The sequence below is a fragment of the Seriola dumerili genome, unplaced genomic scaffold, assembly GCF_002260705.1.
Source record: "Seriola dumerili isolate Sdu_G_001 unplaced genomic scaffold, Sdu_1.0 BDQW01000088.1, whole genome shotgun sequence".
In the NCBI taxonomy this organism is placed as follows: domain Eukaryota; kingdom Metazoa; phylum Chordata; class Actinopteri; order Carangiformes; family Carangidae; genus Seriola; species Seriola dumerili.
In genome coordinates, this window is record NW_019174343.1 from 7,440,002 (window position 1) to 7,465,143 (window position 25,142).

General features: G+C 39.1%; 5 protein-coding genes across 5 annotated transcripts; all 5 read right to left on the reverse strand.

The window, feature by feature from the left end:
• Positions 1-240: 240 nt before the first annotated feature.
• Positions 241-4,468, reverse strand: gnl3l (G protein nucleolar 3 like). The gene is made up of 15 exons (XM_022745377.1): positions 4,409-4,468; positions 4,276-4,319; positions 3,471-3,581; positions 3,271-3,387; positions 3,094-3,177; positions 2,812-2,947; positions 2,584-2,687; positions 2,314-2,458; positions 2,126-2,213; positions 1,872-2,049; positions 1,642-1,784; positions 1,416-1,552; positions 1,109-1,275; positions 825-999; positions 241-335 (listed from the first exon to the last, which is right to left on the reverse strand). Exons 1-15 carry the CDS (start codon positions 4,419-4,421, stop codon positions 268-270), a joined length of 1,710 nt encoding a protein of 569 aa, XP_022601098.1. The 5' UTR covers positions 4,422-4,468; the 3' UTR covers positions 241-267.
• Positions 4,469-5,634: 1,166 nt separating this feature from the next.
• On the reverse strand, positions 5,635-7,767 carry LOC111221568 (red-sensitive opsin). The gene is made up of 6 exons (XM_022745019.1): positions 7,665-7,767; positions 6,664-6,960; positions 6,414-6,582; positions 6,163-6,328; positions 5,839-6,078; positions 5,635-5,733 (listed from the first exon to the last, which is right to left on the reverse strand). The coding sequence occupies exons 1-6, from the start codon at positions 7,765-7,767 to the stop codon at positions 5,635-5,637; spliced, it is 1,074 nt and encodes a 357-aa protein (XP_022600740.1).
• A 7,093-nt stretch (positions 7,768-14,860) lies between these two features.
• On the reverse strand, positions 14,861-17,401 carry LOC111221458 (blue-sensitive opsin). The gene is made up of 5 exons (XM_022744812.1): positions 17,023-17,401; positions 15,974-16,142; positions 15,702-15,867; positions 15,344-15,583; positions 14,861-14,965 (listed from the first exon to the last, which is right to left on the reverse strand). Exons 1-5 carry the CDS (start codon positions 17,399-17,401, stop codon positions 14,861-14,863), a joined length of 1,059 nt encoding a protein of 352 aa, XP_022600533.1.
• A 1,821-nt stretch (positions 17,402-19,222) lies between these two features.
• Positions 19,223-21,646, reverse strand: LOC111221459 (blue-sensitive opsin-like). Its single transcript, XM_022744814.1, has 5 exons — positions 21,168-21,646; positions 20,887-21,055; positions 20,631-20,796; positions 20,001-20,240; positions 19,223-19,410 (listed from the first exon to the last, which is right to left on the reverse strand). Exons 1-5 carry the CDS (start codon positions 21,544-21,546, stop codon positions 19,309-19,311), a joined length of 1,056 nt encoding a protein of 351 aa, XP_022600535.1. The 5' UTR covers positions 21,547-21,646; the 3' UTR covers positions 19,223-19,308.
• A 1,005-nt stretch (positions 21,647-22,651) lies between these two features.
• On the reverse strand, positions 22,652-24,649 carry LOC111221431 (blue-sensitive opsin-like). Its single transcript, XM_022744775.1, has 5 exons — positions 24,190-24,649; positions 23,910-24,078; positions 23,653-23,818; positions 23,324-23,563; positions 22,652-22,963 (listed from the first exon to the last, which is right to left on the reverse strand). The coding sequence occupies exons 1-5, from the start codon at positions 24,566-24,568 to the stop codon at positions 22,862-22,864; spliced, it is 1,056 nt and encodes a 351-aa protein (XP_022600496.1). The 5' UTR covers positions 24,569-24,649; the 3' UTR covers positions 22,652-22,861.
• Positions 24,650-25,142: the final 493 nt, after the last annotated feature.

Here is a 25,142-nt window from a genome sequence, read left to right on the forward strand (position 1 = left end):
TAAATGTGGTTTGTAAATGTGGAAACGCGTAGAGGGTCTTGCAGATGCAAACTATGCAAAAAATTAAAAAATAATAAAACAGCAAAACCTGGATTGTTGTAAGGAGCAGTGGCTGAACATGAATATGACTGGTCAAGGGAAGAAACATCAAACGAAGAAAGGATCAGGGGTCCCAGAAACTTCTTTATATAAAAGCAAATAATGTAGCTATACCCAATAAAGACAAAACACATATTTTTACATCATTTTATTTTAATTTTATTTTAATCAGCTGTCTGAAAATGAGAAGTCCATCGCAGCTGTCAAGGTGTCTGAGAGTTTGGTGGCAATTTTGTCTACAGAGAAAAGAAAAACAAAAACTGATCAATTTTATTTGGTCAATTAAATATAATCAGTGTCATGTAAAGAGAAAACCACATTCCAGCTAACAGACATCTGTGTGTGTGTGTGTGTGTGTGTGTGTGTGTGTGTGTGTGTGTGTGTATGTACAGCTAACAGACGCCTGTGTGTGTGTGTGTGTGTGTGTGTGTGTGTGTGTACAGCTAACAGATGCCTGTGTGTGTGTGTTCATACGAGAACAGATGTTTATGTTGCATAAAGCCTGATCTCAGGCCTGCTTACCAACATTTGCACTGTCGGAACAATGTACCTACTATGATGATGAAACCACCAAGTCTTGAGAGGTCTATACCACTAATACTATTTTTCAACTTATGTGTCAATAAAAACTGTGTAAACTAAATATAATGAATTTAAAGAAATCACATACTAGACTCTAATAAAACAATGCACAACACTAGACTGGGACTGATATTTATACAAACCAGCTCTTTTCTGTTGCTTTTTCCTCTTCTTGCTGGCAGCCAGGAGGGCATGGCCCTGCTGTAGAGGATCTACATTCAAGATATCCTTCAGACCTGGAGCCTTGGATGCAGCATCATTTGCAGGTAAGTCAGTCTTCGATTTCTGAGACTTTATCTCCACCGTCATGGGTCCAAACTATTTTGAGCAGGAAGAATATCAGAAATAAAAAGCGAGTTGAACAAGATGTATTTTACAAAAGGATTTCAGTAAACACTGAAGCTATAAAGGCAGTGTTGTTTCTCACCTCTGGGTCCTGGTCATCCTCCATAGATTCAGCTTCACCTTTAAAATCTGGATTTTCCATGGACCCTCTTTCCATTTCCAGGTCAGAAGGAGGTTCACCTTGGCTACCTTGTGTCATTCCAGTGGTTTCCATGCAGAATCCCATTTGGATGTCTGGACAAGATGACTCTGTAGCACAGCAAAAATCAAATCCAACTTTGGGGCAAGTACTGCTGCTTTTGGGTATTTTGAAAACCAGAACATCTGAACAGTTAAACAGATAGTTTTTTTTCTTTTGGTGATTTGGCAAAGCTGACCATTTAACTTACCTGCAAGAACCTCTTGATTTCCCTTTTCAAGCTCGTCCCAATCAAAAGCTTTCCCCATCTCTGTAACAATCTCAGCGCTGACGTGTGTGGGGAGTGTGTGTGTCTCTGGAGGGTGTGTGAAGTAGCTGATCCTTCCCCTAAATAACATAACATGTTGAAATTAACACAATCATAAGAACACTGAGTGAATGTCAATTTTTCTCTCAAAGTTCCAATTTATACCCACCCTGTCCAGTCCATTAATACACTCTTCGCAGCTTTATCAGTATCAGGCAGCCCTCCCTTCCTTAGTTTGCCTTGGCGTTGGGCAAGCAATGCCAAGAACTCCAGAGCTGTGTGAAAGTCTGTAACTCCGTAGTGCTCCATGATCTGTACATCCAGCAGAAAAGGTAACACTGCAGTGTGCAAATGACACAACCAAGCAACGTTCAAAACGGTTTTAACGACATGACAGACCTGTGCCTTGTTGCAGCGTCGGAGGATGGCTTCAACAGGTGGAAGGGGATCTACAAGCTGTTCAATTTTCACACAGTTACGAAGAATCATTGCTGCATCAGTTGTTGAAGTTGCCATAACGATGCCGGGGCAATCTAGAAGCTTAATGTGTTTGTCCAAATGAACCTCTTGAAGGCACCTGAAACCCATCAGACAGGAAGGAAATGAGGCGAGTGCTGGAGTCGATCAGGATCTACATCTTACTGTAAACTTACTTGGTGACACCAGGAGTGGCTCCGACATTACACGCTCGTGCCCGTTTCAGACTGTTGATCAAACTACTCTTTCCCACATTAGGAAAACCTACAAAACAGGAGTGGCGAAAAATGATATCACCTTAGACAACTTATGCAAAGACATTATGCAAAGAAAAATCAGGTGTATGACTGGATGGGGTGCTTACCTACAACACCTACAGTGATGGCTGTCTTTATGTCCAGGTTGCGGCAGTAGTTGCCAAGTAGTTTCATTAAGCAGTCTGCGCCAACACAAGCACTGCTGTTGAGGAGCTCTGTGGTGGCTTGTGTCACTGGAACATTACTGCGTTTCTGTCCATGTCAGGAGACAGAGGGTTTAGAGTTCATGTGAAATTATGTTATTCTATAGTTTTAAGAATTTGAGATGAGACTGAATATTTTTAAAACCATCCAAACAGGCACATTTAACTGCATACCAAGTTTTTGGTCTGTTGCTGGGTGGATGCTTTGAAAGCTACAGTAGGAAACTCATTACGAAGATATTTAATCCACTTCTCCACTATTTCCTTTGACACCAGATCTACAATCAAAGTAAAAACATTTAAGTCAAGCATCAAATATTTGACATAATAAATAAAACACAATTTTGTTGTCCAATCAAATATACAGAAATATGGACAATTAACTCTAATTAGCTAATTTACCAATTTTATTAAGTACTAAAACGATCTTCTTGTTTGTTCCACTTTGAATGACTGCCTGCTCCACCTGAGGACATCTGCAGCCAAGAGGGTCACGTGCATCCAAAACCTCCAAAATGACATCTGCAGCCTCTACTACCTTTAAAAATAAAAACACACACACACAATATTCATGTTCAAAGAAAGATAAGAGTGATACTTGTCTAGAAGTATCACTATGCCTATAAAATTGTAATATTGATTAGATATCGGCCAGTTTGTAGCATGCATGGATTGGCTGCATACCTTTTTAAATTCTCTGTAATATGCCTTCCTTGAATTCTCATTTTCAAAATTTATATGCTTCTCCAAACTCTGCATCTCCGTTTCCTGTGAACACAAAAAGGAAAATGCAAATAAGTACAACAGCAAACTGCAGGGATTCAAATTAGGGCCATATGCACTAAATAGTCTGACATTTACCCTCTGCTCAAACTCTCTCTGTCGCTGTAGGATGTCATTCTGAAAGCTTTGCAAATTCCTCCGCTTCATAAGCTCTCGTTCTCTGGAGAGTTTCTGCTTTTCTTGTAGGTCTAGGAGCTAATTGAAAGAGATTGGTTTACCCCAAGTAAAAAAAAAAGTCACTTCAATAGTGAGTACAGACATGACGTTCAAAGAAGTACCCTTTGCTTCCTGATCTCCTCTGGTTTTCTGTGGTATTTGACATGCTGCACAGATGACTGCTCTGTAGTTTTTGTCCGCCCTGAAGCATCACCCTTTTGTCCATTTTTAGCCTGTAGACAAAAACATTATAAAATAACTCCTTTTTAATTTAGATCATTAAAAAGGCATCACAATGCAACCACGGAGGGTAAACATTAAATCTATCATCACCCAAGGTAAGTGAGGCTTTGTAAACTAAAGAACTAAATAAACAACAGAAATTATCATCCACAAGTCTGAAAATCTCTATTAAAAAATCTGATTTATGTAGTAATGTAGAGCAACATGTGTACCCTCAGTCAGCCTATAAGTGTGTGAGCTAAGTACTTGAGTAATAGGTAGTTTCCAAACAGTATCTGATTTATAAACACTGTACAGTTGTTTATAAATCATGTTGTTTATAGACATGCGCAGTGACACTGATACAGCTAACTGCCAAATAAGTATGGCAGTACCTTGTACCTTGAGGGTACATTACAGTCCGAGTAACGCAACTGTCAGTGCCACTGATGCGCTCCAAGGATCAGTACAATAGAGAATGTAGATGAAAAATATGCGTATCTGTGTGTTTCTAAATAACATTACCTTCAAGGATTTGAGTTTCCCTGAAATCGTAATATGATATTTCTCTAAAGTAAAAGCTGAACTGTTCAACGCTGAAAACTCAAGACTGCCATAATACACCGAACAGCACACCGGTGACGGCCGAGGTGTTGACTGTAGCTCCAGCAGTGAAGTTAGCTACCACAGATAACGTTAGCTTACCTTAAACTTTCCGAGGAAGCCGAGACGTTTGGCTCGTTTTTGTTCTGTAAAATGCAACAAACGACAGAATCCATTTAGAGGCAGCAACGGTTAGAGAGTGAATACAGTTAGTCAAAGCCGATAAAATACGTACTTGCTTTGGACATTACTTCACCAGAGTCTTGCTCCTCTTCGACTTCACGTGTGTGGCAAGAGTGTGCACATGCGCATACAACGACGTCAACCACAACATCCGGTTAAATGTCAAAATAAAAGAGCACTAACACTTTGGCTACACGCCCAGGTAACTTGGTTCCGAGACTAGTACATACCAGGACAGGATCTCGACACCAGTGGCTGTATATTTCTATTATTTGCAAGCGCTGACTTTTTGTTGTCTGGGTTATTGGCACTAATTACCAGATTTTTGTGAGGTGGACCTAATCCACTTTTGCTATTCATATGGTCTTGTGTTGACTCAAAATCAGGTAATAAATCCTTTTCAGGTTTGTGTGCATATGTGCATATTAGGGGTGTTGTAATGACCAGAACCTTCTTTTTTCTGTGCTTTTCCCTGCAACGCAGCCAAAAGCCAGGAGGAAGCCACTTAGCAAGTTATTTTTCCTTGAATTTTATGCAATGGCTTCTCTGTAAAAATTGTTTGGAAAAAAAAAAAATTCTATAGTCTCTCCTATTTACAAACCTTACATTGATTACAGCAGCATATTGCTGTATTTTTCTCCAGCTGTCTGTCTCCAGAAGTTCACAGTGCATTTCATCTCAGTAAGTAAGTAAGAGTGTCACATTTTAACTAAAATTTGGATTTAACCTGTGACAATCACACTTTCACACAATCACAATCTGTCTTTCTCAGCCAACTTTATTCCCTGGTGGTAGAGAAAGAGGTTTGAGGAGGGTCATTTTGGACCCCTGACTCACAATTAATCCCTAATTCAGTCAAGTACTTTTGCCACTACATGTTTGATACCATGTCAACAATCCCTTTTGTTTTCCCAGTCAGTTCAACTAGAACTTCTACCAAGATGTACAACCTGATGCTGCTCCATAACCCTAATTTTAAACAATTTTTAAAGACACTCTAATGGTTGTTGGTATCTTACTGAACAGTAATATTAACACTAGTGATGAGGAAAATGTTCAAGATTGTAACAAAAACCAAATGGAAGTTTTCAATGCTCGATATTTTTATGTTCAACTGGAAAAAAAACAGTCATATTCATTCATTCATTTGCTTTATGTATATATTTTTTGTTTTTCCATTTGCAATCAAGCTGTCTTTACTAAAAAAAAAAAAGAAATGGAACAATAAATATTTACTGTACAAATAACAATGCTTCTCAAAATACAGAATATACAGGTTTACGCAGGAGCCACAGAGGAGACCTCTGTCTTTGATGTAGATACTTCAGAACCATCATCCACTTGTTTGCCAAAGAGCTGCATGATGCATGTGCGGAACTGATAGGGAGAGAATAAAAAAAAGTGTGTTAAAAATTTAAATTGACCACATTTGATTTAGTCATAGAAAGTTGGTCAGTGTGGCATTGTGACTGTTATGCCCACCTGTCGGTTCATGAAGACATAGATGATTGGGTTGTAGATGGTGGCGCTCTTGGCAAAGTAGGCAGGCATAGCAGCAGCCAGAGGATGAAAGGCGTATCCAGGGTTGGCCGCGGCAAAACAGGCAAAAAAGGTGTAAGGTCCCCAGCACAAACAATATGCCAGGATCATGACAACCACCATTCTGGATACTTCTTTCTCAGCTTTCTGGGTTGACTCTGATTCCTTCTGCTGCATGGCTACCTGTGATCAACAAATCAATGCATTGTGAGAGTCGGCCAGACTGTGATCTACTTCAACCGACGTGTCAAACTGCAGGTGACTTACAGTATGGATAGCCCACCAGACGGCAAGGTAGCACAAGATGATAATAGCCAGGGGAATAAGACAACATGTGATCATCAGAACAATCATGTAGGACTGGACTCCAGGATCTTCACTTCCACTGAATACATCAGGTCCACATGAAGTCTTCAGTCCATGAGGCCAGTACCTGATCCAAGAAAAATGTTTAGTTTATGTTTCCACTATAAATTCAACATTCATTTTTTTTAAATAAATAAATAAAAACTGGCTACCTGCTCCAGCCAAAGATGGGGGGAGCACACCACACTGCGGACCAGATCCAGGAGAAGAGAATTCCAGCTGTGGCCCATTTCTCATCAAACTTGACATTTCCAAAGGGTTTGCACACAACTACCCATCTTTCCCAGGAGATGATAGTCAGGGACCAGAGAGCAGCAATTCCTGTGTAAAGAAGTAGGACATTCAGAAAAGGGATCTCCAAACACTTTTCCATCAAAGAGAAAAAAAATTGTGACCACTTACCACAAACTGAGACGGTGTAACCCTCAAAGATGCACATTGGGTGTCCCAGAATGAAGTAACCAAAAAACTGGTTGCATACACTGATGGTGCTGGCTAAAACTGTCTCTCCAAGATCAGCAACTGCAAGATTGACCAAGATCCAGTTCAGTGGGTGACGGAGTTTCTTGAACTTTGCTGTGGCCACCAAGACAAGACCGTTGGTGAAGACTGATGCGATGACCACAAAAATCATCCAGAGTGTTGAAACGTTGTAAACCCATCGAGGAGCAATGTGGTAATTGGGACCATCAAATGGACCTGGGAAAAAAAAATGGAATCTCATAAAATCTCACAATTTAGAATCTGATGTGATCTCACAAGTACACATTGTCCTTTTTTCAGCCACTATGTATTTATATACTTAATGTTAAATATACTTTATGCAAAGGTTGTAATCTGTCTTGTAATAAAATTGACACAAAAGTCAAATTTTTGAATAGTGCTGTGCAAAGAATATATGTGAGAGGAAATAAAAAAGAACTGCATACCGTCACACTGTCATGTTTCACACCTTGGAAACAGATTTTTGTCTTTTTGTTTACAGCATAAAATACAGCACAGCTTTATGAGATTAATGTCTGATACTGTCAATGAACTGCCTCGAAGGTCAGCAACATGCACTGGTAAATCATCACTGTTGGATCAGTTGAATCCTGTTCTAATCTTAAAAAAATCTCTCCTATGTTTGTTGTTGATTCTCAGTGGAACTGGTAGTATTAGCAACCCTTTTCATATAACCTGGAACCATCAGTGTTTTTGCGAAAATATACAGTAGCATAACAAAGCTGTGAAGTCCATTTCTTTTAAAAGTAGAGACCAATTGGCAAAAGACGCTCAGCTTTTTCTCTCGTAGGTTCTACTATACTCATTATTATTATTATTTATCACATTCCTGGTTGTAGGTATTAAGGTCATTCACATTCCTATCAACTTATTCAGAAAATAAAATGGTAATACCGTACCTCTGGTGTTGTTGCTGTTTGTGTAAGAAAAGGCAGATCCCCTTGTTGTATCTTCATTGTACCGCCTGGCAGCAAAAACCTGTTTTCCCCACTCTTCTGCCATTCTGATTTTAGAAGGAGGCCCTCAGCAGCCGGCCTTTCTTTGGGTGACTGGTGCAACACATCTGACTTTAGCTTTTATACTTGTGCTTCAGAGACCTCTGATAGGATTAGATCACAAGCAAATTACAGCCTTGGTGTGACATTTGGCCTTGCTACTCAGCGACAAAGTGAAAACTTATTTTGAACTGTAATTAAAACTATCAGCTAATTAGGTTAAGACACAAAATGCCAGAATAATCCTGTTTGGAAGCAGATTTACATCAACTCAGTTAAAACAGAGATTGGTTGCCGGAGCTTTGACTGACACATATGTACATTTTGAGCCATCCTTTTCCAGCACTAGCCAATATTGTGTATTACTTATAACAATAGAAATGTTGGATTGAAAAAGTAATAAAATGATCATTAAAGCTTTAAAGCAAATGTTTATGTTCTTATACTTTTAGATGCAGAGCAATAATTCTACATCAGGACACTAATATCATGAAATGTATACATTGCATAGTAATTAATTAAGTTTATTTGAGAAATTAAGACAAACACTAGAGAACTGAGAAAGAAACGTAATTTCATATAGTGTATGATGGATCTTGGTAGGTCTACATGTGGAGCCTGGTGGGCATGAGAAGACAATCAAGTCTTAAAGCAGCTTAAGTGTTGAAGCGGAGATTCATGGAACTATAGTAACAGTTGGAGTTGCTGACATGTGAGGGAAGTAAGACACCTTTAATCCCTCCGGAAAGAGAGTTCACTTCAGAACATAGGATTTTTCAAAACTCCTACCCACGTCATAGTCCTTATGGCAAGGGCAAAGTGGAGGGGTTAAGACATCCTGATTTATGAGGAAAGACTCAAAAGAAAAACCAGCCTGATAGACATGCACAGGTTCTTTGTCTTGCGCGTTGAGTTAATGAGTGTCTTTAACTTAGAACATTAGCTTAAATAACAGTTAACAAAATACCAATAGAATAATCAGAAATTGGGGCAGTGTGATAGTGATGATATTGTTAAAACAAACAAACCTCCCAAAACAAACAAAAAATGGATATTTTAAGTGAGATGGATGTGAGATGCTGGAGTGGAGTCCATGAAGTGCTGTCAGAATCGTATTGCTATGGGAAAAACATAATAGTCAAAGTTTAATTAGGCTATCAAGTTAGAAGTATTTTTACTGTATTTTACCGAGATGTTATTGTGAATATCTGACCATTCAATAAAAGTTTTCTGGATATTTTTTAGCTGTGGATTATGCTGTGCACAGATTTTTGACAAAGTTACACTGAATGACTACTGTGTCTGTCCAAAGCTCTTCAGCTCTGGGTATTCCCAACAGGATAGTGTCTTTAGTGGGTAAGAACAGCCAGTGATTAGGGCATTTAGTGACCTTTGGCATACTCACTACTTAACCTCTTAATTTGCTCTGCCTGCCTTTTAGGCATTGTCTCATGATAGTTTGTGAAATAGAAAACAAAATGTAGTATCTCTGTAAAACGTGTAGGAATTTTCCATTTTCTCGTGACACAAAATGTAATCTCAACTTTTCCATATTTTTGTGACAGGAAAGTGTTGGCTTGTAGTGACTACAGCATTGCTACACTTATTTATGGTTATGTTTAGACACGGCACTTGGTTAAGGTTAGTTAAAGATTGTGGTCTGGTTTAATATAGTGACTTCAGACACAATAACTTAGGAGCTATTTGTAAGTTTTACTATTGCTACAACATTAACAGCTGATGAACAGATGATTATTTGTTGATTATTGTTTCCAACTGAAATAGATTTATTTGTGCTGCTGTCTGTCTTGACCAGGTCTCACTTGAAAAAGAGATTCATTAATCTCAGTGGAACATTCCTGATTGAATAAAGAAAATGTGTACAGTATCATCTACATATATTTGGATAGTCTTCTGGTACACAATTGAACAGATTCAGAACTGAAGCCTTATGAAGTATTGACATCCACATTTTAACCCTTTTTTTAACAACCATGTGTTGTGTATGGTTTTTTAAACTGTGTCAATCCAGTGTATCACTCTGTCTGAAAATCTTGAAAATGGGTAAATTCATTTTGATCTTGTTACTCTCTTACCATCATCTAATGTTGAAGATCTCTACTTGTAAACTGTTTTAGTACTTTTAAATCCAAATGTGTCAGGATGAAATGGTGCTCTGCCAAATGGGTCAGAAGTTTCACTGTTACAGTTTCCTGCTCCACAGTCCTCGTGCCGCACTGTGCTCACTGTGGCAGCCTTGAGAGCTCGCTACCTCCTCTGACCGAGTAGCTAGCCAGTATGTGTCAGTGGCTCCTTCAACACAAAGTAATACTGTGAAAAAACTACCAGTTTCAATAAATCCAGATAATAGCTGCTCATCCACGCAGGCTGGAGTTAGTATTGGGCACGAACAGTACTTCAACTTCAAAATGAAGGCTCTTTTTTGAGTGTAAACCCAGTGTATATATTCTAGGCTGGTGATGTTGACACAACAGCATTTGTTAATCCTAGGTTGTCCCACTTGAGCGGGTGTTTTCAGCAGCTGAACTAAATACACTAAACAAAACCAGTAGGACGGAGGTGTCCCTTCAGTTAGATGTTAACTTGGTAAAAGCTATTTGCTTTTGAAGGCCACAGCCCTTTTAGTATACGTACATATAAGAAAAATGGGTTTGACTTTGTTGAAAGTGCAAGAGCTGCCCAGCATGCTAAGTATAATGTACTGTCCTCAAGATTCGAGGTTGTGCAAAATCATTTGGTATATTTAATATCTTGACCTTTTCTGGCCATATATTGAATTTTTTTTGCACCCATGTAATCAAATACCATGCCCTGTGTAACCACATATCAACCTGACAGTTATGGAATTAACAGTAATGAGCCGCATAGTAGGTGCGTTTCCATTTACCTGCTTAAAGTGCAATTTGAAATTGTGAACTTAAACTTGTTTTGTCCTTTTTTCATAAATCTTTATTTAAACTAGCCTGGTCAGTTTACCTGATTCAAAGACTGCAAGTACAGTAGTTTTCAAGCTAATTTATTACCCCTAAGGCTACCACTAGAAGAGGTTTTCTAGCCTGTGCAGGCTGGCGAGGTGTATTATTTAATAAATATCTGCTAGTTACCTTATAGCTAGGACATGCTGTATTTGTCATAGACACTGAATAGAATAGAGACATCATTAATGTTAGGAACATTAAGAACATCTGTTCTTTCTGTACAGTGACAAGTCAAATGTCTGATGTGAAAAAGAGGAACAACAGTAGGAATGAAAATAACAAAAGATTGTCTGACATTTAGTTATCTATTTTAGATATACTTTTATTTATTGCCTTTCTTATTTATTATTTGTCATTTGTTCTAAAGGGCATTTCAATGGGGGAGAACAATATGGCTGAATGTACACAGATTATTGATCAAAGAGCACAAAGGTATTAGGTAATTGCTCCAAAATATCACTAACTGGTGTAAACTTACACCCCAGTTCAATTCCAGACAGGGACCTTTGCAATAAAGGCAAATGGCAAAAAAAGAAAAAAAAAGAAAGAGAAAATTACCTCACAATTTGAGTGTGATATGGTCAAGTGGAAAGGAGGGAATTTTTTTTTAGGTTGTCAGGTAATTTTACTGAGCATGTATGTGGGTTTTCTTCAGTCTACACATGCATAGTGTGCTATTTAAAGTCTCTTATACAGTGTAAACTGCATAAACCAAGGGTATGTCATTATTCTCATGCAAAGATTGTTTTGTATTAGTTGTCAAGTTGTCAAATATCTTATTTTGAAAGAAATTATGCATTTGCATACCACTGTAGAGAGAAGCATTTCAGAAGACACTTGGCTGTGGATCTTTTATCTTTCATTTTAGGGTTGTTCAAAACAGGTATGCCCTGCATTGCCTGGTTTAGAGCGTCTGTAGCTACCATAGTACTAATCAAGCTGATCAGTAGTTTTATCTTGTTTAAGGCCTTGTAAATTAGCAGATGTTGTTGCAGGTTCTCTGTTCCTGGAGCTCAACCCCTGATTAGCACCTGGTTGAACCAGTGACATGCAGGTGAAGATTTCTCATGTCCCAGCAGACCAAAGCAGATTATACGGACAACTCAGGTTCTGCCACAAAACAGATTAAATAAGAGTAATTACTTCTGGCATGCTCACTCCGTAACACTTTAATCTCTCCGGAACAACAGTTCACTTCAGGAGAAAGCAGAGTTTAACCAAAGCTATTATTGTGGTTTATCTTAATCTAGGTCCACTTCATGTGCAGGTAGCTGGCTTGCGGGTTTGATAACAACTCCATGAGGGACGAGGACTGTACATCAAGAAGAGGATGGAGCCTGAAACTGAAGAAATCTGTAAACTTTTCCTCTATTTTCCACTATTTCTAAATGTATCTATGTTTATAATAGTAACTTCACTGAATGTTCACTACAGTCGAATATATATATATATATATATATATATAATATAATATGGGATTTTTGAAATGGGACATCAGTATCTTAAAGTAGAGTGTTTTGCTTTCAGTATCTTAATGTAAATTTACGTTTATGATTTATGATCCAAGAGGTGGAGTTGATACTAACCATTCTTTTTTGTTTTTGTGATTTCCATGTGGTGCTGTGATGATTCGGAGGTAGGTCTGGAATTCCGCTTGTTCTGAACTATTCGTGTTTGGTAAAAGTTCACAACTAGCAGAACTCAGATTTGCTCCCGACTACCAACAGTAATCACCATGGGGGTGAAAGTCTGGTTTATACACTCGTGCTCTGAATAGCAAGTGGTCTACATGGGTGGTGACAGCTAAGGACCATGGTGGATAATTACACTGGTGTGAAGTGAGCTGAGTACAATTTTGCTACTAATACAGGATTGTGTTCACTTCACATCAGGTAATAATCCTTTTGTCAGATTTGTGTATCGTTGAAGGGTGAACTTTCCTCTGCAGCACAGCTCTCCTATGGTGGCCAGACGCCCAGAGGCAGTTGTGATAATGGTATTTCCAAGTATTGACTGATTAATTTCCATCTCCTCTCAGCAGCATGACAGGCAGACAACATGTAACCACATATTTAATATTCAGTTTTTGTATATGTTCAGATTCATTGTATGAATTTTACTTGTGGCTGCATGCCTCCATGATGAACATCATGGCATCATCTATACAGGAAATATAAATAAATAGCTTATCTTTGATATACCTATAAAGCTAAAGAGTATGACCACATTTAGTCAGACTAATGCTAAAGAAAATCCCACATCATGCTTTTTTCTCTCACTGTATAGATGTTTCACATTAACTTTTGATCTGTGCAAACACAGGGACTTGTGTAAGTGCCTAGACTGAGATAAATGAGTAATCCTATTCAACTAACCCTCTTTATCTTATGGTGTTAAAGCATTTGAGGAAAACAAGTGCATACATGCATGTACACTCATCATAATAAAATATTTAATTTCTGTAGCACTCTGTAATATATCAATTGCACTGTATGCAGAGATGTTTGTGTGTGTGTGTGTGTGTGTGTGTGTGTGTTTCTTTGCCTGCTAAGTTATCCTGTAAACTCTGTAAGGTAAAGCCTTTGAGCCTCTGCTCGGTGAGTAAACTAGTTAAGCGCCAGCAACACTGTGATCAGCATAAATACCTGTCACTGTCCGTTTGTGTGTTTCCATTAGACAGATTACCTTATGTCAAAATTGTAAAATCTATAAATGAAAACAATCAAGACATTGATTGTGGTCCAAAAGCCTACAACCCTTGACTGCCAGCATTTGGATCTGATCAATAATTTGTACAATTGCAGTAATATACACACGGCAACTCTGCTGTGGTGCCACCTGTAGGCTGACTGCTGAACCTGTCTTCATCTTTTACACCACTGACATCTGGTCTTCTGCGCACATCTAAACTGATTAATGATTCAGCAGAAAATGGTGCATTTTCTTCAGATTTGAAAGAACTAGAGATCTGCTGGTGTTATGGCATCTCTGGCAGATGGACAACAGAAGTTCAGATGAAGAAGGACGGAGTTGATGCACATTCTCCTGGTGGGTTTTTTCTTCATTAACATATACTGTATGTGTGAGTGCAGTGCAGCCAACCATGTGTTTCATCTCTTATAAAAACTGGTCATAGCAGTCTTTTAAAACGTTTCTGTGGCTGCATATCAAATGTACAGTTCTGTTGTACACTCAGATAATTGTTGTATACTTACATTCTGAGATGGTGGTATGTTTTTATTTTTATCTTTGTCTCATGTGCTTGAATTCTTCCTCAAAAAATATTTCACTGCAAACTGTCTTTCCAGCTCACTGCTGATGTTTTGAGGCAGGATTTCAAAATATCTACAGTGACTTAGAAGTGAGGTTTGCATTTTGAGATTCAGCTGAGCATCATAACAAATCCAGAGGATTTAGATAAAGCAGAAATGTGGGTTTGGTTTGTGTGTTTTTGTCAAAGTGTACAGCATCATTTTTTTTAAGTAAGTGCTATTCAAAAATCATGTATAGAACTGGTATGTTTGTCTCCAGTCACTGACATTGGCTGACTTACATTGTGCTATTGTGCTAAAAGTGCTTCAATTAGAAAATAACTTACATTAACAATGTTTCCCCACTTTGCAATCATTTCTCAAGCAGAGATAAAAGCTATAAAACTGTTTGTCAGCGGTTTATTAATTCTCTGTTAGATTGTTGTGTTTACATAGTCATGTGAAATCCAACACAACAAATGCAGTGCACATTCTGAAAATTCATTTACAAAGATTATTACAAACATTTCCTTCATTGAGTAATACCTACTATGGGTTTCCAGTGACCTGAAACCTAATTTCTTCTTGATTTCTAAATTCTTTTAGAATTTAGTACAGAATACAAGAGTAAAAGGTCATACATTTTGTCATTTACATCTCCAGTGATTCAAGACACAAAATAATCACTTCATCACTGGCATCAATGATTTAAATGTTTTCTGTTTGTTTGTTTATTTGTTTTTTGACATTTTCATTTGCATATAACTGTTTATCTGTAATAACAATACAATTCTATTTGTCGTGGCATTTGTACATGCAGTGCTATTTACAGTATGTAACAGTGAAGACTCTAAGCAGGACCGACTTTAGAGACTTCAGTTACTGACTGACTTGTTGATGAGTCTTCATCATCGCCTCCACTCATCCCCAGCATCTTCCTTATACATGAGCGGAACTGAAAAACAAAATGGTCACGTTACTGAGGGCGTAGCATCTTTCCTTTACTGTATGTCATTTAATTGCAGAACGACCTTTGAAGGTGACTCTCTTTGAGTATACATACTGGAATACTATCTGATGACTTAGCTATGACTAATTAAAATCAGTCAAGTCAATCAGAAATAAAAATCTGAGGATTTTCATTGTATAGCAGGTAGGTTTCCTCTCTGAAGATGGAGATGTTTTGAAAGTCACCATTAGAGGGCGCCATTAGCCTTGTCAGCTCCTTTTTATTTGTCACTGTTTAAATTCAGTTCACTTGGGTGACCTCAAAGCTAACCTACTGCCCCCAAGTGGCTTTTAAATCGAAGTGAATATGTGACGGTGAACCCACCTGTTTGTTGAGGAGGATGTAAATAACAGGGTTGTAGACTGTGGAGGCTTTAGAGAGGCAGGAGGGTATTGTGGCGAGTCTCAGGTCGAACGGTTGCCCACGGTTGTTCACAACCCACAAAGCAAAGGAGGCGTAAGGCATCCAGCACACCAGGAAGCCCAGCACCATGACAACCACCATCCTGGTCACTTCCCTCTCTGCCTTCTGGGTGGAGGCAGACTCAGCCTGGGCCTTTGCTGCCTGTTGATGGAGAAGTACAGAATCCAGTGGTAGGTCTTAGGAACACCACATGCATACTCAAATCTTTCTTTTACTTGCAATCTACCTAAACCCCACAGACAGCAATAGACATCCCTACCGATTTCAGCATGAGAAGCAGCTGTGAGTAGCAGAAAACGATGGTGAAGAAAGGGACAGCAAAGCAGAAGCAGAAGAGGAAAATCACATAGGACTCATTGTTGAACTTGTTGTTAGTTGTGTACCAGTCTGGTCCACAGGAGCACTGCATGCCCTCTGGGATATACCTGGAGAGAAAGACAATGAACCAGTCTGTCCATGTTTGTACTGTAGGACAATAAGTGAAAGAAAAAATGAATAAAACTGATGTGAGTTCAGTCTTTGGATACTGACCTACTCCATCCAACCAGAGGAGGAACTGCAGCAATTGAAGCAAAAACCCAAGTGATTGCACAACAAGCTATGGCATGTTGAGGTTTAAAGGCGAAGTTTCCAAGTGGCTTGCAGACAACCAGCCATCTTTCAAAAGCTACCACAGCGAGAGACCAGAGGCTCACCATACCTGGAACAAGACAGGAAAGAGCAAATGATACAGATTGCACTTCCCTCACTGAGCTGCAACTCATAATATCTCTTATTTGTAATATAGTTTAGAATATGATAAAGCAGGGTTTTAAATATCAGCACTAGTTTAAATACATGGATAGCTCTAGTTCTGGGTTGTCTGTGATCCATTATGCCTTTGCTGTTGTGATATGTAGCCTAGATCACACATAACCAGAAGATATTACACCAAAAATTAAATAATAATAATAATTCTTAAGAGGATGTTTTCTAACTTATGATGTGCTCTCCTTCAGGTGAAACAATGACAATCCAGGCTGTGATGTGGAATGGCCATCAGCCTTTTAGTTCCTAAAAGAAGGAACAGTCTCCACTCTTCTACCTGGGTCTGATCTCTGAGATTGCATTCAGCGTCATGAAAAGCTAAAAGAAATTGAGCAAAGGGCAGCCAGAGTAGGCGACGCTCTGAACTCTATAAATCAAGCAAAATACAACTAATGCAAAGATGTGGAATTGTGGCTAATATGATTTTTACAAACTGAAATCTAGTCCGCGAGGAACTGTTTTCTTTTACCTTTGATATTTTTAACTGTTATCTTAAAAACCATGATATTGACTTAATCAACAGGCCTTAATTTATATTTCTGTCAAGAAGAGACAGTTTAATGTTATTATTATTAAACTGTTTTATTGGAGGAAAGAAAATGCTGTGAGGAAAAGACTAACTTGCAGTTTTATTGTAATTGTGATTTACAAGTAATCAGCATGAGCATATATCTCACATATATAAAACCCTCTGCCCTTTATGGTAATGTAAAGTGGGGAAATCACTGCCTCTATAATAGTATTGCATTTATCCAAGACCTTATCCTGCTTACCACCAAGAGTTGCTGTAAATCCTTCAATCTTGCACCCGAGTGGCCCAAGAATCATGTATCGGAAAGCAAAGCAGTAGAAGCAGGTAAAGGAGCCCACAGAGGAGACGAGGAGGTTTGCCACAGCCAAGTTCACCAGGATGTAGTTCAGATGAGACCGGAGCTTCTTATATTGAGCAGTACATGCGATAGTGACCGTATTGATGGCCGTACCAGTCACAAACAGGAAAAACATAAAAGCTGACATGGCATAAAAGATTCCTGGGCTTCCTAGGTGATCCTGGGGAACCAGGAACGGGCTAAGGGACGTGATGTTGTTGGTGTCCAGAGGGATGGGGATCCAGAAGTCGTCTGGTAACTCCACTGCACGATTTCCCCTCATTTTGCTCTGGTTGTGTGTCAAATAAAAAAAATAAAAAAATCAAGCACTGTTCAAAAAGATTGTTCAAAGGCTACAAATGATTCTCTTATGATTTAAATGCTAATGAGAGGTTTGATACTATTAGTGTCTCTTGTGGAGGTTTGTCTCTCTCTGATGCGGAGTTAAAGCTGCATTTATAGGAACTTTAAATAATACTCAGGCTCAACTTAACTGGCTCAAAGAAGGGATTTAAAGCTTTGGTTCACAGTCCACATACACACGGACAATACTTGTACATGCACACACATCACCAACTCCCATAACAACACCTTTGAGCTAATACACAGGTAAGTATCTCAACGCCAGAGCTGGCAGGGATCATCTCATTACATCCCAGTGGAAGAGCCCTGCATTTGTGAATCATATAATCTTATCACGAGTGACGTTCAGGAGGTCAGTGGCATGCCTTTGGCCTTCAGTAATCCAAGTTGTACTCCTTTAGCTCAGGCCTTGTGCTATGTAGCTTGGCCCAGTATGAATATTTTCAAAGAAGCAGTTTCACTGTTTCTTGAGAGTTATCCTGATTTATCAGAAGAGATTTGTGAACTTGACAATTTAAATCACAACCCAAATAATGTGATAAAGAAACACTTTTTATGGAACGATGTTCCATGTAACACTCTCTAAATAATTTGTTCATTTGGATTTTCCCTTACTTTCATGTATTACAATTACACTAAGCTTCATTCTGTAAGAGTTTATAACTACACAACTCCGTTGAGTCAAAGTACTCTCAGTCAAATACGACTCCAATACAAGTGAAAGCTGTTCAGTCAGATTTTTACTTGAGTTAAAGTACTGGAGTACTTGATTTGAAAAAATACTTAAGTATTCATAAGTAGCCTACATTTTTGATGTAAAGGCATTGTTGTATTGTTCCACATTTACAGAACCTAATGACTCTGAAACCACCTACTGAATCCACTGGCTTACTGTAGAACCTGTAGAATAAAAAGCTTGTAAAATATGATACCAAGACTGTAGAAATGGACATATAAACACAAGTGAATTGACCAAAGAACGGCCAGCTACTACAAGCTGTCCGTTTAAAAGTTTGTCTGCATACCTTGACATGCTTTCTGAAGGTGGATGGCAAATTTTTGTAGGCAGTGATGAAGTTTGGTCACGGTAAAGACAGCAAAGGAATCTTTATTTATTTCTAAAAATTTCAAACGTGGACTTACGATAAGGCCTTGGTCTCAGGTGAAGAATATTCTGCTTCATCTTTATTGAATGTAGCCGTCATTAGGCCACTGCCAGGTTCATATTGAGATGTTCAAAAATCCAGCAAGAACAACATGTCTGACAGTTTAGGAGCTGGCTGTGATTGGTTTTTCTCCTGTGACGAACACAGCTTACAGTCTACCACAGTTTCAAAATAAAATAAAATAAATTTTGCTGGATAAAAGCTCTGCTTCAAAGTAACAAGTACATCACAGTAATGTAGTGGAGTCAAAAGTACAGTATTTGTCTTTTACGTGTAGTGGAGTAAAAGCCTTAAATACTCAAATAAATGTACTTTGTTACTGTCCACCCCTGACAACAACAACAATGCATTTTTTTTCATTTTTCAGTAAGTAATGACTTATATTTACAACACAGCTGAGCCGCTTGTGTCTTGCGATTAATATGCGCCTTACAACACAATATTAGGTCCAAACCAGTGAATGTGTTCTTTTCCCAGTATCAGCAATACACAGACACTATAAACATGTTTGTATTTTTTTTTTATTTTTCACTTTGCAGATTATTTATGATTTCTTACTTGAATTACAACCTTGCTCACACATTTTTTCATATGACAAAACATACATATCTTCATTGTTATTTACAATTCACAAATCATCAGTGGCAGAGAAATGCGTGGTTTAAGCAGGCCCAACTTTGGAGACTTCAGTCACTGACTGTGTTGTTGATGACTCCTCTTCACCTCCACCCATCCCCAACATCATCATCATGGATGAACGGAACTGAAAGGGAAATAAAAGACAAATTACTTAAATTGTTAAAATCTACACAGATTTTGTGGATCAGTCAATCCTCGCTCCAAGAAAGGTCTTCTTCATCACCATGCATGAACATAACTGAGAGGAAGAAGCATTAATGCCAGTTGTAGTATAAAAAAGAGACATTGGCAGACAGCAACTCACACCTCAGCAAAAAACAGTGGAAGTATCTAATTTTTCTACCAATAAAAAAAGTGCCATCATCATTCTTCTACAAGCAGTGGTTTTGATTAACATCATCATCCCAGCAAAGGGTGTACATGAATGGTTAAATGTTTCAATGTATGTATGGAGGTATTCTCAAATTAGTCAACACAATAGGACACTCTATGATTATATCATATAAAATGTTGCATTTATGTACGTCAGACTGAGACACAGAGGACGCAGCACAAAAGATGGAAGAACAGTACACATGTGATACACAGAGACTATTTATGACCGCTTGGTTAAGGCCCCAAAAGGCTGATGGGATTCCATCTCAGGTTCCCTCAAACGTTGTCCCACGTGCGTCCTTGCAACAAATCCAATGTTCATCCCGACTTTTAACGTACCTGTTTATTGAAGAGGACGTAGATAATAGGGTTATAGACCGCAGAAGCCTTTGAGAAGCAGGATGGTATGGTGGCGAGTCTCAGGTCGAACGGTTGCCCTCGGTTGTTCACAACCCACAGAGCAAAGGAGGCGTAAGGCATCCAGCACACCAGGAAGCCCAGCACCATGACAACCACCATCCTGGTCACTTCCCTCTCTGCCTTCTGGGTGGAGGCAGACTCAGCCTGGGCCTTCGCTGCCTGTTGATGGAGATAAGAGAGTTGGGTCAAAGACAAAAGACGCATCATTGGCAGTTGTGTATTTATGTATGTAATTTATGTTTATCATTTATTGTAAGTAATTTATGTATGTAATTTAGTTTAGACTGGCAGAGTGTCTGTCAATGCTGGTTTGTTTGTTTGTTTATATGTTGTTTGTGTATGATTGATTTTGTGTGAACACCAGGAAGATTAGCAACCGCTAAGCTAAAGCTAAAGCTAAAGCTAATGGGGATCCGAATAAAGAATAAAGCATAAAGAATTTCATCAGCAAAAAGTTGCTCATTGAAAACCTTTTCCAGTAAACCAAAGTAACTACATTTAAATGTTTTATAGATTTCAGGTGTTTTTTGTGTTTTTTGTTTGCCTCACCATTTTCAGTGTGATGAGCAGTTGACCATAGCAGAAGACAATGGTGGCAAATGGAACAGCAAAGCAGAAGCAGAAAAGGAACATCACGTAGGACTCATTGTTGTATTTGTTGTTAGTTGTGTACCAGTCTGGGCCACAGGAGCATTGCAGGCCCTCTGGGATATACCTGGAGAGAAAATCACAAGGGCTTTGAGTATACATCCCAACTTCCTGGTTGTGAGATGAATTTCAGTGGTAGTTGGTTCCTGTTGCTTACCTGCTCCATCCGACCAGTGGAGGACCTGAGGCAATCAGTCCAAAGATCCAAGTGAATACGCAGCAGGCTATAGCATGGTCGGGCTTGAAAACAAAGTTCCCAAGTGGCTTACAGATGACCAGCCATCTTTCAAAAGCTACCACAGCCAGAGACCACAGGCTTACCATACCTGGAACGATATACAGTAAAGCATTTTTTTTACTTTTACTTTGTGTTTTTCATTTTTTAGCTTGTTAAAATTCAAGTATCATATTATTTCTGTGCCTCAAGTTCATTCTTACCGCCAAGTGTTGCCATAAAACCTTCAATCTTGCATGCTAGAGGTCCAAAGATGAAATATCTGGATGCAAAGGAGCAGCAGGCGGTGAAGGAGCCCACACAGGACACAAGAAGGTTGGCCACAGCCAAGTTCAACAGGATGTAGTTGAGGTGGGACCGAAGCTTTTTGTATTTCATGGTGCATGCGATGGTGAGGGTGTTGATAGCAGTGCCAACCACGAATACAAAGAACATAAATCCCGCCATGCTGTAAAAGACACCCGAGCCCCCCAGGTGATCCTGGGGAACCAGGAAAGGGCTGAGTGATGTGATGTTGTTGGTATCCAGAGCGATGGGTATCCAGAAGTCCTCTGGTAGCTCGTGACCATGATTTGCCCTCATTTTGCTCTTTTTGTAGGATTGTTGATGAAAATGTTATCTTTGCTAATGTATATCACATATATAAAAAAGTAAAAAATAAAAGTTTTAAGAGGCAGACAAGATTGCTAAAGTGACCATGTCCCGAACATTTCTGATAACAGTCCCTTGGGGAGGATGGACTTATATAAAAGGCCTGGGATACCACTTATCCAATTTAAAAGCCTAATTAATTATATAATTAAATGATTAATTTAGGTTTGCATTAATAGTTTAAGTCATTTAGTGGTTTCAAGTCCAGGCTGTGCTGCCAAAGAGGTCATAAAGTTGTGTCACATTGAAAACAGTCAGGTGCTGCATGATGCAACTTAATAATAAAAGTTACTCTTATTTGAAAATACAGACAATGCGTAGGAAGTGTGTGTTAATGTTTAGAAATCAAATTTTGATACCTATTTACCTGCTGCTTAAGAGATATGATAAATAGAAGAGACAATATGAATATGAATGCTGAATGTTACCCACACTGGGCTCACATTAAGAATTTCAAGATTTAGTTAAAGCAGAAATGTTACCTAAAGGCATCTGAATCAGGGGCCACACACACAAGTATGTATATATATTTACAAAATGGTGTACTCTGTGCACCAGTGTGGCTATACATGACCATTTGTTCTTGTCATTAGACCCCTATTAAACAGGTTAATCCCACTTTCTTAAAGAAGAGCACAGCAGGTTGTTTCCTGCTAATCTGGTTTCCATTAACATTAAATCTGATAATCTCCTGCACCGCAGCCCTTTGTAATCCACTCTACCGGTTTAACTCAAGCTTTGTGTTACCTTTTTGGCTTTTTGCCTCCTTCCCTGAACATGAAAGGTGCGTAAGACGTTGGAAATGCCGTATGATAGCAGAAGGTGCTTGTGGTAACTCTGTCGTTCCAAAAGAAGCAATGCAGAGAAGGACATCATCATCAGTGTCTCAGAGGAGCCAGGTTATAGATATTACAGAGACCAGAAGGTGAAGGTGAATGTGAAATGAATAAATAAAATGTTTAGCTTTGAGTTGCATAAGAATTAAAAACAAAATAATAAAATAAAACACCAATATTGAAGCGGTATTGCTGAACACTTTGATCTGAACAGTTTTTTTTTATTTTTAATCTTTTTATATTTGCTGTGCAAAAAAAGTGTTAATCATTCCCTCTAGAAATAAAGTGTGGTATCTATGCAAATTATTGCACAAAACATCATCATGCGTACATATTTACAATACACAAATTATCGGTCGCCTGTGCAGCAGTATTTTGACGATGAAAAGAAAACAATGTGGATGTTCGGTCTAAGCAGGCCCAACTTTGGAGACTTCGGTCACTGACTGTGTCGACGACTCTTCATCATCACCTCCACCCATCCCCAGCATCTTCATCATGCATGAACGGAACTGGAAGACATCAGGGGAAAGCACACCTTTAAAAACTCTTCCTTTTGCTAAACAAGCTTAATTACTGCCCATTCCATATTAACTTGTTTCTACTATCAGTGTGTATTTAAGTTGCTAGCCTCCTATTTCAAATCAGCCACATGACCTCTTTTATCATCTTTAACTATTAAACATCAGCTGTTTATGCCAAAGTCTTTGTATAGTCTAAGTTGTTGCTTTTTATTGCCTTCATATGTGTTGTTATAACATTACTCTCTGAGTACAGCATGAACCTTGCATGCCTCAAAAACCTAGTTTATTGCTAAGCTGTCCTTCCCATAACTGTAATGTGTTTTCAATATGATAAGACATCCAACTGACCTGTTTGTTGAGTAAGACATAGATAACTGGGTTGTAGACTGCAGAGGCCTTGGAAAAGACAGATGGTATAGAGGCAAATCTCAGGTCGAACGGTTGCCCACGGTTGTTCACAACCCACAGAGCAAAAGAGGCGTAGGGCAGCCAGCACACCAGGAAGCCCATCACCATGACAACCACCATCCTGGTCACTTCCCTCTCTGCCTTCTGGGTGGAGGCAGACTCAGCCTGGGCCTTTGCTGCCTGTTGATGGAGAGAAGAGAGTTGACTCTCATGACAATCATCCGTCACAATAAAACATTTTCTCTTTTGTTCTTCAAATGTTGCCTCACCATTTTCAGTGTGATGAGCAGTTGACCGTAGCAGAAGATAATGGTGGAGAGGGGAACAGCAAAGCAGAAGCAGAAAAGGAACATCACGTAGGACTCATTGTTGTATTTGTTGTTAGTTGTGTACCAGTCTGGGCCACAGGAGCATTGCAGGCCCTCTGGGATATACCTGGAGAGAAAATCAGAGTGTCCTGAGTGTAGCCTGTCTCCCAGCTTTACTGTAAAATGAGTGTAAATGTAAGTGTGTGTGAAACACTAACCGGCTCCATCCGACCAGTGGAGGACCTGAGGCTATTAATGCGATCACCCAGGTGAATACGCAGCAGGCTATAGCATGGTCGGGCTTGAAAACAAAGTTCCCAAGTGGCTTACAGATGACCAGCCATCTTTCAAAAGCTACCACAGCCAGAGACCACAGGCTTACCATACCTGGAACGATATACAGTAAAGCATTTTTTTTACTTTTACTTTGTGTTTTTATTTTCTAGCTCGTTAAAATTCAAGTATCATATTATTTAAGTGCCTCAAGTTCATTCTTACCGCCAAGTGTTACCATAAAACCTTCAATCTTGCATGCTAGAGGGCCAAAGATGAAATATCTGGATGCAAAGGTGCAGCAGGCGGTGGAGGAGCCCACACAGGACACAAGAAGGTTGGCCACAGCCAAGTTCAACAGGATGTAGTTGAGGTGGGATCGGAGCTTCTTGTATTGAGCGGTGCATGCAATTGTAAGCACATTGATGGCAGTGCCCACAATAAATATAAAAAACATGAATATAGACATTACATAGAAGGTGCCTGAACTTGCTAGATGGTCCTGGGGGACGAGGAATGGGCTGAGAGATGTGATGTTGTCCGTATCCAGAGCGATGGGGATGTAGAAGTCCTCCGGAAGCTCCGTAACGCGGCCGTGCTTCATGGTTGCCCTTTATGTAAATAAGAAAAAATCAAAATTTGCTTTTCATGTGATGGTTAAAGTGCAGTATCTCATGCAGATGGACTTGTATGCGGCAGTCCATTACAGAGGACTAGGAGTAAATTTATAGGGATTTCTGACTGAACATCTAATTAATTGAATGATTGAATAATTAATTGCTTGATTAAATCAGCAAAAACAAAAACAACAAGCTTTGGTGAAGGTAATTGAAATGACACGAGAAGCAATGCAAATAAATATAGAGCACAGTGACATAACACAAGGAGGACAAAAAAAGATTTCAGGATGTTATCAGTCATATAATGTTCTCATCAGAGACACAAGCTCAGGTCTCATGTCAGGACACACAGACAAACAGACACACACACACACACACGCCCGCACGCACACACACACAGACACACACACACACACATGTGCAGCGAGCTTTGGGTGACACGCACACACACGCACACACATGCACACACACACATGCACGCACACACAGACACGCACGTACACACACATACACACATTAACACACCCACACACAAATATACACACACACAGACACACA